This window comes from Electrophorus electricus, chromosome 18 (genome assembly GCF_041902795.1).
Source record: "Electrophorus electricus isolate QZ-2024a chromosome 18, ASM4190279v1, whole genome shotgun sequence".
NCBI classification, from domain to species: Eukaryota; Metazoa; Chordata; class Actinopteri; order Gymnotiformes; family Gymnotidae; genus Electrophorus; species Electrophorus electricus.
This window is the reverse complement of record NC_137514.1, coordinates 9,603,303-9,618,682: the sequence shown is the minus strand read 5'-3', so window position 1 is coordinate 9,618,682 and position 15,380 is coordinate 9,603,303. Positions and strand designations below refer to the sequence as shown.

Sequence of the window (15,380 nt, the reverse complement as noted above, 5' to 3'; positions counted from 1 at the left end):
GAACACACACACTCCCCAGCATTCTCAACAGAAACCAAACAGCCATCCAGGGACGAGGAGGACAAGCAGCACATGACAAAAGCATGCTGCTAAGCTGAGGAACAGACAGCAGCTCCGCGCCACCAACTTACTGCTGTTTAGAGATTCCTGGCTGCGGAGTCAATCTAGGGTCAGATTTCTCCCTTTATAAAATGTCATTTACAGTCCCAATAACATCTACTAGAGTCCAACTACAACTTGGAGATGCTTCATGCAAACAGATCAATGTATTCAAAGTTTGAGAATGGAAAAGTAAGAGGGGAAAATAAATAAATAAATAAATTTTAAAAAAAAACTCCACACATTAGATGTTGCATATGATCCATATCTTGAGTCACAATATTTAGATCAAAAAATTGCAAGGTTTCCAGCCAAGTTCTTTGCATTATGATAAGAACCCAATTGCACAACAGAACAGGGTCGAGGCTGCCTTGGTTAGGCAATTATAAAAACAGGGCAGACAGCTGGCTGTTAAAGTCTCATATTTGTTTTAATAAGGAAACAGAAGGCAGCTAACCTTAGAACCAGTCCTGTCGCGCGAGACGTGCCGCAGGAGGTTGTTGTCTCGTCATTATTGATTTACTGCGACACCCATGCAAGGATCATTTAGCCGTCTAGAAAATTCATCTCAATAGCTGCATGTTAACATGACTGATCTCAGACAGTGTGCATAATGTATAAAGAGGTTTTAGTAAAATAAAGAGTGTAAAAAAAAGAAATAGATCAAGCATATGAGAGAGAGAGAGCACACGCTAGCAAGAGAGCTATTCACAGGAGAAATGGCTGTCTCAGTCCATTTGTTCATTGGGAGCTTGTGCATTGTGAAGCATGAGCCCATTTCACTGAGCAGAGAGAGTAGGGCCCCTGTATTACTGCCACAGCAGAGCTGCTCTCAGCTGCTCCAAAAGACAGCTGTTTAATCACCTGCTACAAAAGAGCCAGCAGTGTGTGGTGTGTGTTTGGTGTGTGTGTGTGAGAGAGAGAGAATAAGGAACCGAAAGGAAGCATAGCATTATAATAAGGATAGGAAGCAAATATTTTTATATGTATGCTGAAGAGTCTTGTTTCCCAGCTGAGAATACTAAAATGCACAGGCTCAGACACTAATGACCAAACACACACTGCCTGAGGTGTGAGCATGCAGGTCGGTGGTAGACAGAGGCGCTGCCAGGAACGGCAAAAGATTCCAGAAAAAGTCTGTGTTTTTCACTCACACATGAGAAGAAAAGTGTGTATCTAAAAAAGGCAAGAGAGTAGGCCAAAAAAGCAGCAGGGTGCCGGTGGGTCAGGCAGAGATGTGAACAGTGACAGAGGGCCCATCTTCCCCACAGCCTGGCACACAATAGCCACATTACTAAAATACATCCAGACCGTCATAGCAGACGACCCACAGACACAGGGCCTGGCGGTCAATGAAGCTGTTATCACCAAAAGAGAGACTTATGAGTAAACCAAAAGGTAGAGGGAACATGGGAAGCATCTGGAGTGCGAGTACCAGCCCTGAATTGAAAAACAGGTTTTAGCCACAGCCGGACTAGCTGGAGGTGACTCAGCTTTTCCTCAAGGTTCCGAAATGGCCGCGCAGCTGGTCCTTTACAGAAGGGGGCGCTATGGACCCCCAATGTCCAAACCGCAATTTCTTCCCAGGCCCTTCATCTTCTCTCTTATTTTCTGTTTCGCTCACTCTCCCCCACTCACTCCATGAGGATGGTGCCATGGAACCATAACATCCAAACCCCCCTTTTTGCCAGCCACCATGTTCCTTGTCTGTGGGACCAAACGGAGCTAGGAAAAATGGAGAATTCCAGGGATCCAGACCTTTTGATCTCGGACAATCGGCTGCACGAGCAGCCAAGGGACTAGGGGGGGTCTGGTCTGGCCACGCTCCAACCATGCCCTCAGGCTGTGAAAAGCCTCAAAAGCCTTCGAACCACAGGCGGATTAGTGTGCTGTCTGCTGGCATCAACATACTTCAGGGCAGAGAGGAGAATCGACTCAGCCAAGATGGAAGAACATTTCTATATGTTCTCTGTCCTGAGCACTGGCAGATTAGGTTCTTCATTTCGGTGGCAATGAGCATGGGGTTAAAGATCTGGGATTAAGAACAAAATAAATAGAGGAGGCAAGCCAGCCAGTTAAGGCTCCATTTGTGCCTTGCTGAGAGAAATAACCAAGCCCAAACACAATGAATATTTGCTGTTCACATCTGTCTAAATAATACCGCTTTCACTATTATTTAAATGGTGACCAGAACAAAATGTAAGATTAAATTTTGAATTCAAAAAATGTTATGGGTTAATAAGGACATTTGTTTTCATTGAACAATAGCATAATCAAAGCCATATGGACACACTCTTCCTGCTTTCAACAAAGGTGAAACAAAACAAACAAAAAAAAAAAAGACAAATCTGAACTGTTGTAAAAGGGAGGTGTCAGCAAGGCTTGATATCCAAGGCATATAAAGCTCAAGGTGTAACTGATGGCCATAGGTTAAGGTAGTGTAAGGTTAACATTGTAATGGATGTCTTGTGTGCTATGGGTGAAAGGAGGACCACTAAAAACTAACGCAGCTTTATCATTCTGTTAAAAATAACATCCACCCTGTAAAAGCAATTACAGGCCCCTCTGGAGCCACAAACGTAACCATCCGTTTTGGGGCGAAGGCAGTAACTGGCTACCTCAAAATGGGGAATGTTTTTTTGTCACATCTTCAAAGAGTTAGGGATTAAGATAAATATAAGATGTGTGATGAGGGGATATCAATTTCACAGAAAACGGTAATAAAAAGATCTCCAGTTACGGAAAGTGAGGGAGACCAATTATTCACCCATTGACCAACTGCCAGAGGGAGACGTATGAGGAAGCATAGAGAAGCCATCTCACTGAGCTTTGGAGATCCGGGGAAGAAGCACTGAGCTGCATGCTTTAACGGCTTCCCTACTGAAACGCCACTGGACTAGTCAGCTCATTTTCAAATCAGGTGAGTCTGATGTTACACCTGTTCAAATTAAGTCATTCATTTAGCTATGAACACTCGGCTCTGACCAAAACCAGATTTTTCCAGCAGTGCGTTTTGTTATGGGAAGGTCATTGTAAAGGTTGTCAGCTTTAAAAAAAATAAATAAATAAAAATAAATGATTGGTCTTTTTAGGAGAAAAAAAAAAGCATGATAATTTAGGAGCATATCTAGGTTCCTGAGATCTAGGTCTAGTGCCAGAGGTTTATGGGGCATCGTAGTGCAGGACCCCATCAGTCAAAAAGGGCCTCTATTCAGCCAGTGCTAAAGACAGTGAGGTGCTTTTCTGTCTATTAGAGAGTAGGAGAGTGTGGGGAGGGGGAGGTGTAAGGAGACAAAGTAGGGGTGGATGTCCAGTTTTGGGAAGGCTTAGAAGCAACCACTGAAAGCTAACCCCCACCCCTCACTACTGCCTTATCAGCAGTCTGTCTCTTTTGTCCACCCTCCTGCATTCAGTGTCCATAGCTCTGTGTGTGTGTGTGTGTGTGTGTGTGTGTGTGTGTGTGTGTGTGTGTGTGTGTGTGTGTGTGTGTGTGTGTCTCTCTCTCTGTGTCTCCCTCTCCAAAAGAGCTGGCAGTGGCCGAGAGAAACGTGTTGACTCTGATAGTGTCTCGGTTAACGTGACACTTAGCTAGCAGATGAGAGGGTGACACATTCAACACCTGTCAATTTTACCCAGGAGGCCTTGGGTGGAAAGCAGTGAGAGGGAGTCAACTTCTACTGGGTGACCCAATTCTGCTGGTCCTTCTACTACTCTGCATGTAAAGAGCAGGCACTCTTCAGACCTCTGAGCTGACCTTCATAAGTTTGCAACTTCTGCTGATATTCCAACTGAAGCACATAAGACAAATTTCCTGTAAGCCATCTTGTCTTCTCTGAATACTGGATATATTGTACACAGTATTACCGTAGGAATGCAAGGCAACAAAAGGTTGCTTGCTCTTCAAGGTGTGCTCAGAACTAAATCTAAACCCATAGTCAGGTTTGGCAAATGCTGTTTTTGATGACCACAAGCTGAGTTTTAGAGGGTTAGTGAGGGGGTGGGGGTGGGGTGTTTAATTTAAAATAAATAAAGCAAACAAAACACACACACACACACACACACCCCTACCCCATTTGGAGAGAGATCCTAAAGTGCCCCCAGAGCTCAGTAAAAAAACAAGTCTGCCCATGGGCCACCTCTCCCTCCAGCACACTAACCCACAAGTCAGTTTCCACTGAGCTAAATATAGCACTCAAAGCACAGCAAGGGCCAGTTAACTATGCAAGTGCTGAACATGTGGCGGGAGTTCAAAAAGGAGCCATTTAGTCAGATGGAAGCTCGCCTGTGTTGTCTGTTGGTTACTGTAACAGCAGTCTTTCTTTAGGTGAAAAGCATGGCTGTCTGGAAGCAACTGTGGCTGAAACTGCAACCTGGTGTCATTTCCAGAGGTAGAAAGCAGACTTGCAGAACCCCTGGCTAGGTACTACCACAGATAGTAAAAGGGGCAGTGCTATATACTGTGCACTGTGTGTGTGTGTGTGTGTGTGTGTGTGTGTGTGCACACGCTCTTAAGATACAGGACCTGCAGCACTGCAAAATTCAGCACAGAGAGTTGCACACAGTCACTATGATCAAATCTCTGCCCATGAACCCGGAAGCCTCCTCCAATGGTCAAGTGCCACTCTAAAAAGTGTCTCGACAGCAATGTCTCTCCTCGCCTCTCCACTGTTCTACATCCATACAGCCACGCCCGGTATTAGACAGCATTAGGCAACTTACACTAAGAGGATGACCGTCCACTGCCAGCAGCCATGCTCCAGGCAGTGGTTCCCATGGCATGTCCAACGGTCTAGGATTGCTGTCGTGTTGGCTCATTTTAGATTAACTCATAGCAAAGATGGCTGTGGTGCCTGTTCCAAGACCAGTTCATTAGTCTTATCTGAACACAGTTCTGGCAGATAGAAAGAACTGAGCAAGTGGGAGGGGTAGTTCAATCGATTAACTACAGATTTGAGCATACGGAGATTACATGAAGAGCATATGCAAGATTTCTGACAAGTGCTTGATTGATGAAAATTGACAAATCGGCAGGGAACTGAGCAAAACTACCATTACTCAAATGCATGTAGAGATGTTTGGGGGTACTCTGTCAGAGAAGCAGCAGCTGTAAAGCTGCCGTCTGCACAGGTGAGCTTGCAGCCCCTTGCATCATCTCTCATGGTGGAGTATGAGCATCATGAAAGTCTTCAAGTTGGTCCACCTGCTGTGTTTAGGGGATTCGTCAGGCAACATTTATACTGGATTGTTCAGGCGAGAATTACACTATAGATGTCGATGTCTTACAGCAAATTATATTTTAATTTATTTTATATATTAGGGGTGGGACTTTAACGCGTTAATTTCGATTAATTAATTACAGGGAAAATTACGAAATAAACAATTTAACGCATTTTAATCACACTTTTGCACCGTGGAACGTTTCTTAGTGCACGAGTTCCAGTCAAACAGATTATATTGACGCACAATGTGATGAGCATGATGTTGATGACGGAAGAGGCTACGCTGGTGGATGGCAAATTTAAATACAAGAAACTTCCAGATGGAAGTACAAACAAAAATGTTGTTATTTGCACTTTATGCAGGAAGGAGTCTGCTTATCACAGGAGCACTTCCACCCTTCGTTACCACCTCAAAGCAAAACATGTTGGGGCTAGCGCGCAGGTCAGTAATGTTAACTTAGCTGCTAAATGTGATAGTATTCCTAGTACGAGCAAACAGTGTCGCCAGTCAACACTCGACCACATATCGGGGTTCACATTCAGAAACAAAATGTCAAAGTCCACGTCAGACAAATTGACCAATTCACTGGCGAGATGGATTGCTGTGGATTGTAGACCGCTCTCTGTGGTCGAAGATAAAGGGTTACAAGAGACGCTGAAAATTGCGTCAGCTGATGCAAGTTACGAACTGCCGTAATCCAGCAGCTGTATGATGAGGAAAGCGAAGTAAAACAGGTTATTGTGAAGATTAATTAATTAATTAGATTTTTAAAAAAATTTATCGAGTCCCACCCCTAATTCATATATATATATATATATTATATATATAAAAATATATAAATTTATATATATATATATATATATATATATATATATATACACATATATAAATATATATATATATAAAAATATATATATATATAAAAATATATTTATATATATAAATATATAAATTTATATATATATTTATATATATATATATATATATATATATATATATATAAATATATATATATTTATATATAAAATAAATAAGTATGTGTGTGTGTGTATATATATATATATATATATATATATATATATACACATATATACATACATATATATATATACACACACACACACACACACATTATGTATGTGTATATATAATATATAAAAATATATATACACACATACATACATATATATACATACATATATATATATACACACACACACACACACACACACACACACACACACACACATACATATAATATAATATACATATACATACATACACACACACACAGTTTCGTATATTTGTGTATGGGGTTATGATGAAGTGCACTTTATCCATGCCTTTCCATATCATTTGTGCCCATGAATATTTTGCAACTCAACAAAGATTCTTACATTAGCTCCAGAGGTCTGCATCAGCTCTTTTACTAAGCCCCACATCACACACAGTGGCCGCAAAGAGCACGTCTCCATCAGGAAGCCCCAAGGGGAGACAGAGCACTGTGATCTGCTGCCAACAGACTCTGAAATGGTTGCTGTCATGGGAGGGGACAGGAAAAGGTTAGACACTGTCCCATCTGCTGCTTCAGCAGGGCTGGGAAAGGAAAAAATAAATAATTTTTTTTTTTTTTTTATATATTTTAAAAATACAATGAAGCTTATTCTCCAAGCCCCTGGGATGCCACGTGACTCCGCCATCTCTGCACAGCACCAGCCAACGAGAGCAGGCAATTGGCCTGCTTCTCTGGTTGCCATGAGACTGATCAACAACAGTGGCCTAGAAGTTGTGTCACAAGCACAGAATCCACTGGTCAGCCAGCGTACGACGGAATCATCACAAAGGCAGTGTGGGTTGTACTGGAGAAAGAACAAGGCCACTGTATTGTACTGCAGATGTCTGCTTGCAACTCCAAGGGGAAGGCAGGGAGTGTGGAGGGGATTGGGGTGTGCCAGGCATCCATTGGTGCTTAGCACTGAACACAAACGCACACGTGTGGGCCTGGGGGACGGACGAGAGCAGCAAAGTGGGAGGAGCGCCAGCACAACGCCGAGGAAGGCGTGATGTTTAGGCCCATATACTGAAGTGTTATATATATATATATATATATACAGTCCTGACAACAGGACAAGATGGCATTTGCCAATTAAATGTACAGTGGTGGGGCTTGTTTGGGGTTCCCCCCCCCCTCTACAAAGATATACATAGTATTACTAGTAAAAAAAAATATTTATTTTTCAAAGTCCTGAGTTTTGGAACTTGGATACATACTGGTTGGGAAACCTGATACAAGAGGTCATAAACCCATCACTGGTTTCATAAAATAAACCAGGAAGAAAATCAAAGCGAATGCAGACACATTTCTTCCCCATTAGCACATTTCTGCAGTGTAAAAAAACCCCTCAGTGTCTCTCAGGAATGGACTGTTCTGCAGCCTATGACACAAGTGAGTCACAGAGTGCACAGACGTGAGGCGTGTGTACTCTGGGTGACCCTGAGCACCAGCGCTGGAGTCTGGCACAGTGCCAAGAGGTGAGAATGCCCCATGATGAAACCCTCCTGCCCCTTTTGTTTAGCAGACCCAGCAGCAAGCTATTTTTAAGGCAGGTTCTCGTCCTCCAACACTGTATCCCCAAAAACCCCAACCCAGCTCATCTGGCTGTGTCCATGCAGCTACTGATATCCCACCCTAGATCCATCCACATTAGCTGTAATCTGGTGAGAAGCATATTCAGAAGGAAGGAGAGCTGGAGAGGTGGGGATCAAATATTGCCGTGGAGGTCGGGTAGGTGGTCAAACAAGATTGTGGTTGAAAAAGAGAGCAGAAAACCATTGGAGGTCTTAAGAGTGGAGAAGAGAAAATACTTAGCAAGTACTCAGATTCAGAGGGCTCAGTGGAGTCCAGGACATGAAGACAGGGCAAACAAACTCTGGAAAAGAGGAATGCCAAACTACCCCAGTTGACTATATATGGCCGTTACATTGTGGAATTGTTCTCCCTCATACATGGTGCATATCTGTAGAATGTAGTCTTTTGCTTGAGCTCGAGGCAGTTTCAGTGAAAGCAGAGAGGGCCACCTGAGGATTTCCATTCCCCATTGCCAGCTGGCCCTGCACCAGCGTGATAAAACTCCAAACAGATTCCAGCAGCTCTGCTTGGGAACTGCCCATCCTGCACAGAGCTTTCTGCACTTCAGACCACAACAGACCAGACAGTACCAAGCACTGAATCTGGTAGGCAACACTTAGTGACAGTAATGGTCCTACTCAGCACCCATATTGCCCATAATGGTCCACGTTAACAAAAAATATTTAGAACACAAAAGGTTGCTTTAGCATTGATGAAAACCTCACAGAAGGTTAGGGCTGGGTACCAAAATCACATAACTGAATTATCTTCTAATGATGTTCTCTTAAACCATTACACCAACACTTCTGTAACATCATGCCTGCCTGAAAAGTGTAAAGGATTTAAAAATCACACAACACTAGTTCTGATGATGGACATTTAAGCATTTAGCAAGCTTGATAGTAAGGGGAAGTTACAATGCCATGCACTAATATTTAGGAAGGACACAACAACAGCATATTGACAGTGTGAAATAAATAAAAATACAAAAAAAAGAAACATTGATGTGACTCAAAGAGAGTAAGATATTTCTAGCAAACTGGGTGGTGAGTAACTGGCAGATTACTGAAATCCTTTAATAATATAGAGTAAACTGTTGATCCTTTTTGCCCCAACCCTATTTTAGTAGATTGTTTTCAGTAGAGAAAGAGTTTGGCAGGATTGGCAGTGGAAACAGTCTATTTTTGAAAAAATGAAAATATAATAAGTCGTATAATGTTAATGGGACAACTTTTTACATCTTATTCAGAGCCTGAATTTATGTAAAAGAGGTTATTCTGCTCAGATCAACCCTTTTTGCACAGTGTAACAAAATGTCTCATGAAACAGAGAACTAACATGTATTGTCATGAATACTGGAATGATGTCTCAGTGAATTTACTTTAAATAAGCTCTCTTCCTCTAGCCAAGATAGGAGCCCACAGAAACCCAAACAAAAACACCTTTGTAAAGAGGCGGTTAAGGCTCTCACTAACCCAACAACAGCTGCTGTTCAACCAGTTGGAGTCTTCGCTGTTAGACCTGGGATGCTCAATTTGTCACTCACAGAAATGGACGAGTGAACTGTCCAATCAGAAAGGTCAATACAGATTCAGAGTGATTGTACATGCTACACACTCTCCCAAGAGTGTATGGGGAGTACTTGTGTCTTGACTTGATAAACAGCTCAACTGGAAAGGCATTCAGTGGGGTAGTCCACATGGCTGTGCGTCAAATGTCTGAATACGCAAGAGCAAGCTAAGCAAAACAGGGCCATTAAGCGAAACATTGCTCAGGAAACACTGACCACATTATCAACAGACCACAACTTCTCACCACAATTACGCAACGTAAATTATTTTGAACATCAAACCAATACAACCCCCTTTCCACCTACATTATACAACTAGACTGGCAGTTCAGTTCTGCACACTCACTATGTTTAATTGCATCATGCACTTTCAGCTAAGAGTTTATGTAAAACACCTGAGGAAATTCTGGTTTTGATACATACTTGAGACGACTGCATCAAGTGGCACAGCATTAGAGCAACAGTTTGAACTCATCCTGCTCGAGCAACAGTTCTGGAGTTTTCAAACAGGAAATGGCAGCTCTGCAATGTAAAGTGATGGCTCATGCCGACACATAAATAGAGCAGAACATATCCAGCCAATTTGCCTTTGATGCAAACAGTTCAAACGACAGATTAAGCAAACCTCACATCATCTCTCCATGAGTTACGTGGCTGAGTGTGATGTGAGAGTGAAAGCAGAGAGGGAGCGCGCAAGAGCTACACTGAAGTCCAAGAAGCCATCTGTTCACACAGGGAAGGTAGCCTGTATGCACATTTTCAGTAGGCTAGCAACCATGCATGTAGCCTTTAAAAACATGCCACTTGATCACCTGTGTGTATGGAAGCCATAGAACAAGCCTAAATACATAATGAAACATCAGATTCTGGATACATTGATGTGTGTCCGAGTTTCCTGATGGAAATGACAAAATACTTTTTAGGATTCAGTCATCCCCAAAAGTGCCACAAATGCCATAAGTGATGATAACAGATCACAAAACAATGTAAAATAATACAGAGCAATCATACAGGCAACATGGAAAGGTACAATGCAGAGACAGAAACTTGAAACAATGAATTCTGAAAGCAGCCTATAATCAGATCAAGGAGTAAAAGAATGTGGGTTTCTGACATGACATTAAGTTTAGCACAGTATAAAATAATGACTTTAAAGTTGAATTGAACAAGAAACAGCTCTGCAAAGGCACATAGTGAGAGCATTTTAAGCCAGTGTCAGCTAAAAGGAGAGGCAATGCAATATGGGGGCAACTGTAATTCCATATGTCGCATGGGGGGGGGGGGGGGGTATTCAGATGACCTGGTTTGAGCGCAAGAATTCATGAGAAGCCATGTCGTAAACACAGACACGCTGTGAGGAACTTGGTGAATGAATACTCGAGTGTGCACATGTTCCGACCAACAGCCTGGTAACGGCGTATCGAGCTCATACAAATAAAAAACCTGGATTTCAACTGTCCAGACTTGCACATTACTGACAAAATGCTTTCTTCACACCCAAACATAACAGTCAACAAGACAATAAAAGGTCATAACCTGCAGCGATAAACTCTCATTTTTGATGACCCCTACCTGCGAGCGGCTAACCCATCATCACGCTCTCCCAAGCAACAGTCACTACAAAACAGGATATGATGTCAGCCCCCGTGCATGCACAGAAAGAAAGATGCAGGCCTGTAGCAACAGCCATCCAGTTTTCCGAAAAACGAAAAGTTGTGAAAATAGCAGTCACCAATTAATTTACCCGAAAAAATAAACACACCCACAATTGCAGACACCTTAGAGTTTGCCAAAGCCGCGCGCGCACACAATATAACAAATGTCTAGCCGAACAGCTACAAGACAAAGCTGCCTCGCGAGTTACATTGTTTCGATATAATGGCATGATGCACAGAATCCTGTGCCAATTATGTCGCGTATTGTAACATGGGCTCCTCATCCACACGAATCCATTATACAACGAACAAATACAACTGAAGGGATTTTAGCACGCTTCGACTTGCGTTGCGCTATACCTATCTAACCCGAAACTTGGTTAAACAGTCGGTGTATTTAACCTAACTCCACCCTAATCATTTTAGTTCCATTTCATGACATGAATACTTAAAAATGCTACAGAGAAGCAGTTTTAAAACCAACCTTGTACACTTGTCCATATGTGCCATTTCCAACCACTTCCACTAATTCAAATATCCCGGCTGGATCCTACAGTAAAACAAAGAAAGGACAAAGGATGTGTTAACATATAACAGGCTAAACAACAACAGTGTGGACAACTTAAATAAATGATCAAAGCAGCTGTTGCGCTCTTGGCTTCATCTTCAACACATGCCAATGCATTTCGAACAAAGAAAAGATCTGAACTCCAACGACAGCACCTTCCACTTCTGATCGCAATAACGCTGTCTAAATGCAGCTGGTCGTTTACACAGAAACAAAGAAAACTAAAGACTTTCAAAGACGCTGCGCTTAATATATCACATATAAACGTGCTTCAAAAAATACTTGCATTGGCTTATATCAATACTTGCTGCCCTTGTCCAATACTCACCCGTAAAGAAGAAAGGTCTATATCTACTAGACTTTTAGCCGGAGAGTCGTTCGCCATCTTTTCAATTATAAACAGAAAATCGCTCTAGAAGTCTTGTCTTCACTATCATGCAAATTAGGGCAGTAGTTCTACATTTGCGGCTAGTATATCCGCTGAAAACTGCCACAAAAGATCGCTAAAAGGACTGCTCCTTCCGTTGCTGAGAGACACGGCTACTCCATGTTGAGGTGGCAGACTGATCGAGGATCCCAATCCTTAACTCCCCTGCACTTTGAGAATCTCACAAACACAGGAAGCCGGTCTGCTGATTCACAGAAAGAAGGGCAGGGCTTAGACAAACCAACCCACAGGAGAGAAAATTATTCAGAAAAGAGTTACAATAAAATAAAGACAATGAACTACTTCTAATGATAAATGTGTTTGAGAAAATATATTGTTTACTTAAAATTCCATTCCTGAATGGATGGCATAGACTCGTTTCCATAGACTCAGTCTCACACATGCGCACGTGTTATCAGCAGGCAGTAGCCTTTGGTTGAAATTATTTGGGTGTGGCAAAAGGAACAATCGGACCACAGTTTACAGTAGACTAATAAATCACTCTGTGTCATGTGCTCGACTGTTTAACCGAAACCTCATAAATAGGTTAACCACGCCAAACAAAAGGCACTATTATATATTTTTGTAATGTTTTTAACGAATAATTCCTAATATTAATTCCTGTAATTATAAATAACACATGTGTAATTTAATTAACGGTACTAATCCACCCACATTTTAGTTGGTCGTTACCAGACGATCTGGGCGGGGTCTAATACAAAGCCTTACGATTCTCCGCCCATTTAGTGAGGGAGCCCCCATGGACTGAAGCTTCCTCGTAGCAACCTCCTCGTCCTCTTTTGGCCCGTTTCTGCCTTAGTCATTAGTGTTGAGCTGATCATCCCGGAAACGATGGTGCCAGCAGATGGAGTCAGCACGAGGCTGCTTGGTCTGTTTCTCAGATGGCTATTGCAAGATTATGGTCCAGGCTGCTTATTCAAACGTTAAAACTATTAATGAACACAAAGAATTCTCTTTCAAAAAGGGTCTGTCGTTTGTTCCAGGTCTGAGAACACATCTATTTATTGAATTACATGTACATGATAAAAAGATCAGATGCTACATATATTGGACATATGAACAATTAATTATTATATTCTATACCTGGACCAAGCTTATTCCAAGAAAATGACCCCTACATCATGTTCATATATGTATTGTAGGTGTGCTTCTGCTCCTGTTCCTTATTCACATATAAGAGCTACTAAATTTCCACTATTATGAACATGTGTAAAGATGAAAATTAGTTTGACTTTTGTCCAAGTTCAAGGACAAATGTCAGACAATGAGACATATTAGTCACCAGTCTAAGTCTAATCACTGGCTATAAAAAGAAACTGATAGGAAGAGAAAGGGCACTTTTTTTTCCATTATGAGGGCAATAGGGTGGCAGAATACTCGCAGAGAATGTAATACTGATCCTGGTTGAAGAGCAAAGAAACTCCCACAAACTGTAATCCTTTTCTAAATGCAGAGCTCATCATAATTAACCACAAAAAGAGCTGACCTCTTACCAAGAGTCAGTGCATAACATTGACTTGTAAGCTACAAGATACAGGAACCCCTTTATATGACCCACCAACTGACAGATAGGAGACAGGACAAACCAGTCAGGCTAGGTCTGGGAATTCTGTGTGTGTGTGTGTGCATGCGCATGTGTGCACACTTGTTTTTGTGTGTGAATGAGAGAGAGAGAGAGAGAGAGAGAGAGAGAGAGAGAGAGAGAGAGAGAGAGAGAGAAAGAGAGAGAGAGACTGAGACCTGATGCAGAATTTAGGAGGGAACAAACATAGCAAAGCTGTTGTGAGAAAGTCTTGTACTGCTAAATCAAATCTTTGAACCAACAATTTCCAGGACAGGAGTAGATGTCTACAATTGTTTACACTCTTTTAAATTTATAAGCTCAAAACCCTACAACATTTAGAAATGTTTTCAGCCAGAAATGTAAATATACTTTGTGTACAAATGAGAGGTGTCATCTTAATATAAAAAAATCTATAATTGGCAGTTTTCTGATTGTAGGCATAGCTATGTTCCATAGCTAAATGTTCTGGATAGCAACTGACCTTATCCTATAGCATCACCATGTAAATGATGGTGGTTTTTATTAACACAAGACAATTGTGTTATAAAGGCCTTTCCTTGAGGCCCATCTAAAACTGTGCATGTTGGCAAATTTGTACATGACAGCATATTTCTCAAATGTCACAAACACGGTTAGAGGAAACAACATGGTGTAAAGATAAGCATGTATTGACTAAGCTTTCAACTAAATCTCAACATTATGTACAATCAGACCCAAGAGTAGTTACTCAGTGTGAACTGTGACTCCAACCTTGCTGGGATGTTCAGTTTGTAAGACCCTGATGAGAAGATGAGAGTGATTGAGAGAGACAACAGAGAGAATGTCATAGTAAGGGCAAATAATGAATATGAGATTGATGAAAAGTAAATAAGGTAATGTTTGATATTCCGAACACATTCACACAGATAGAAAAACACTGCCAACGTAAATGAACAGAGCGGGGGCGTCTGTCCATGACAGGTGACCAGACTCACACTGCCCTCAGGGTTCAGTCGCCGGACACTTGTCAGATGTCAGTAGTTTGAGGGAGGGGGTACCAATGTTTTAGTTTCACTCATAATGCCACTGTGAGCCAGCTGAGGTCCTCTTTCAGTGGCCTGACTTAGTAATGTTTCAGATTTAAGCATAACACCTGAAATGGTTTATATACATTTTTTTTAATCTGAGAGGTCAAAGAGGGCATGAGTATGACTGAGTCTCAATTAAATAATCACAGACATGTGGGACTTCTGTGGTGCCTATGAACAACTATGATGTCATTCATAGTGATGTATACTATTTGACATGACAATTGTTATTTCAGAGATCTTGACACAGATGTTAATTAATGTTAGTCATTCTAAAGTCAATCCAAAAAAATAAAACAATAAATTAATCCTAAAAAACATATGAGTGTAGGCAGGTCATGCAACATGGATGTATACTATACATAATGCATACTGGCTGGAATCAGACTGGAAAGGTAATAAGAAGATAAATCAGTGACTCTTTCTCAGAAAAAGGTGCATCAGTGTTTTATTGTACATATCGACAAAGACTGGAGCTGCTGACAAAGGTAGTAAGTGAGAGGTTTTATATCCTAATCCTAGCTAGGAAAACAAATAAGGCAGGTCCCAGCAACAAGTAA

The 15,380-nt window shown here is 41.6% G+C and overlaps 1 protein-coding gene across 10 annotated transcripts in view; it reads right to left on the bottom strand.

Annotated features, from left to right (window-relative positions):
* The window catches only part of LOC113578485 (mitogen-activated protein kinase kinase kinase kinase 4-like), a 40,960-nt gene extending 28,590 nt beyond the window's left edge, over window positions 1–12,370 (bottom strand). For 4 of the 10 annotated variants that reach the window (XM_035534619.2, XM_035534624.2, XM_081700867.1 and 1 more), the window contains exons 1-2: window positions 12,070–12,367; window positions 11,658–11,723 (exon numbers count right to left, since the gene is read on the bottom strand). In XM_035534619.2, coding sequence (XP_035390512.1) covers window positions 11,658–11,723; window positions 12,070–12,126 — 123 coding nt within the window. In that variant the 5' untranslated portion in view covers window positions 12,127–12,367. Of the gene's footprint in view, window positions 1–11,657; window positions 11,724–12,069 lie in introns of all 10 variants that reach the window. The other 6 variants (XM_035534621.2, XM_081700869.1, XM_081700873.1 and 3 more) reach the window with 4 other exon arrangements.
* Window positions 12,371–15,380: the final 3,010 nt, after the last annotated feature.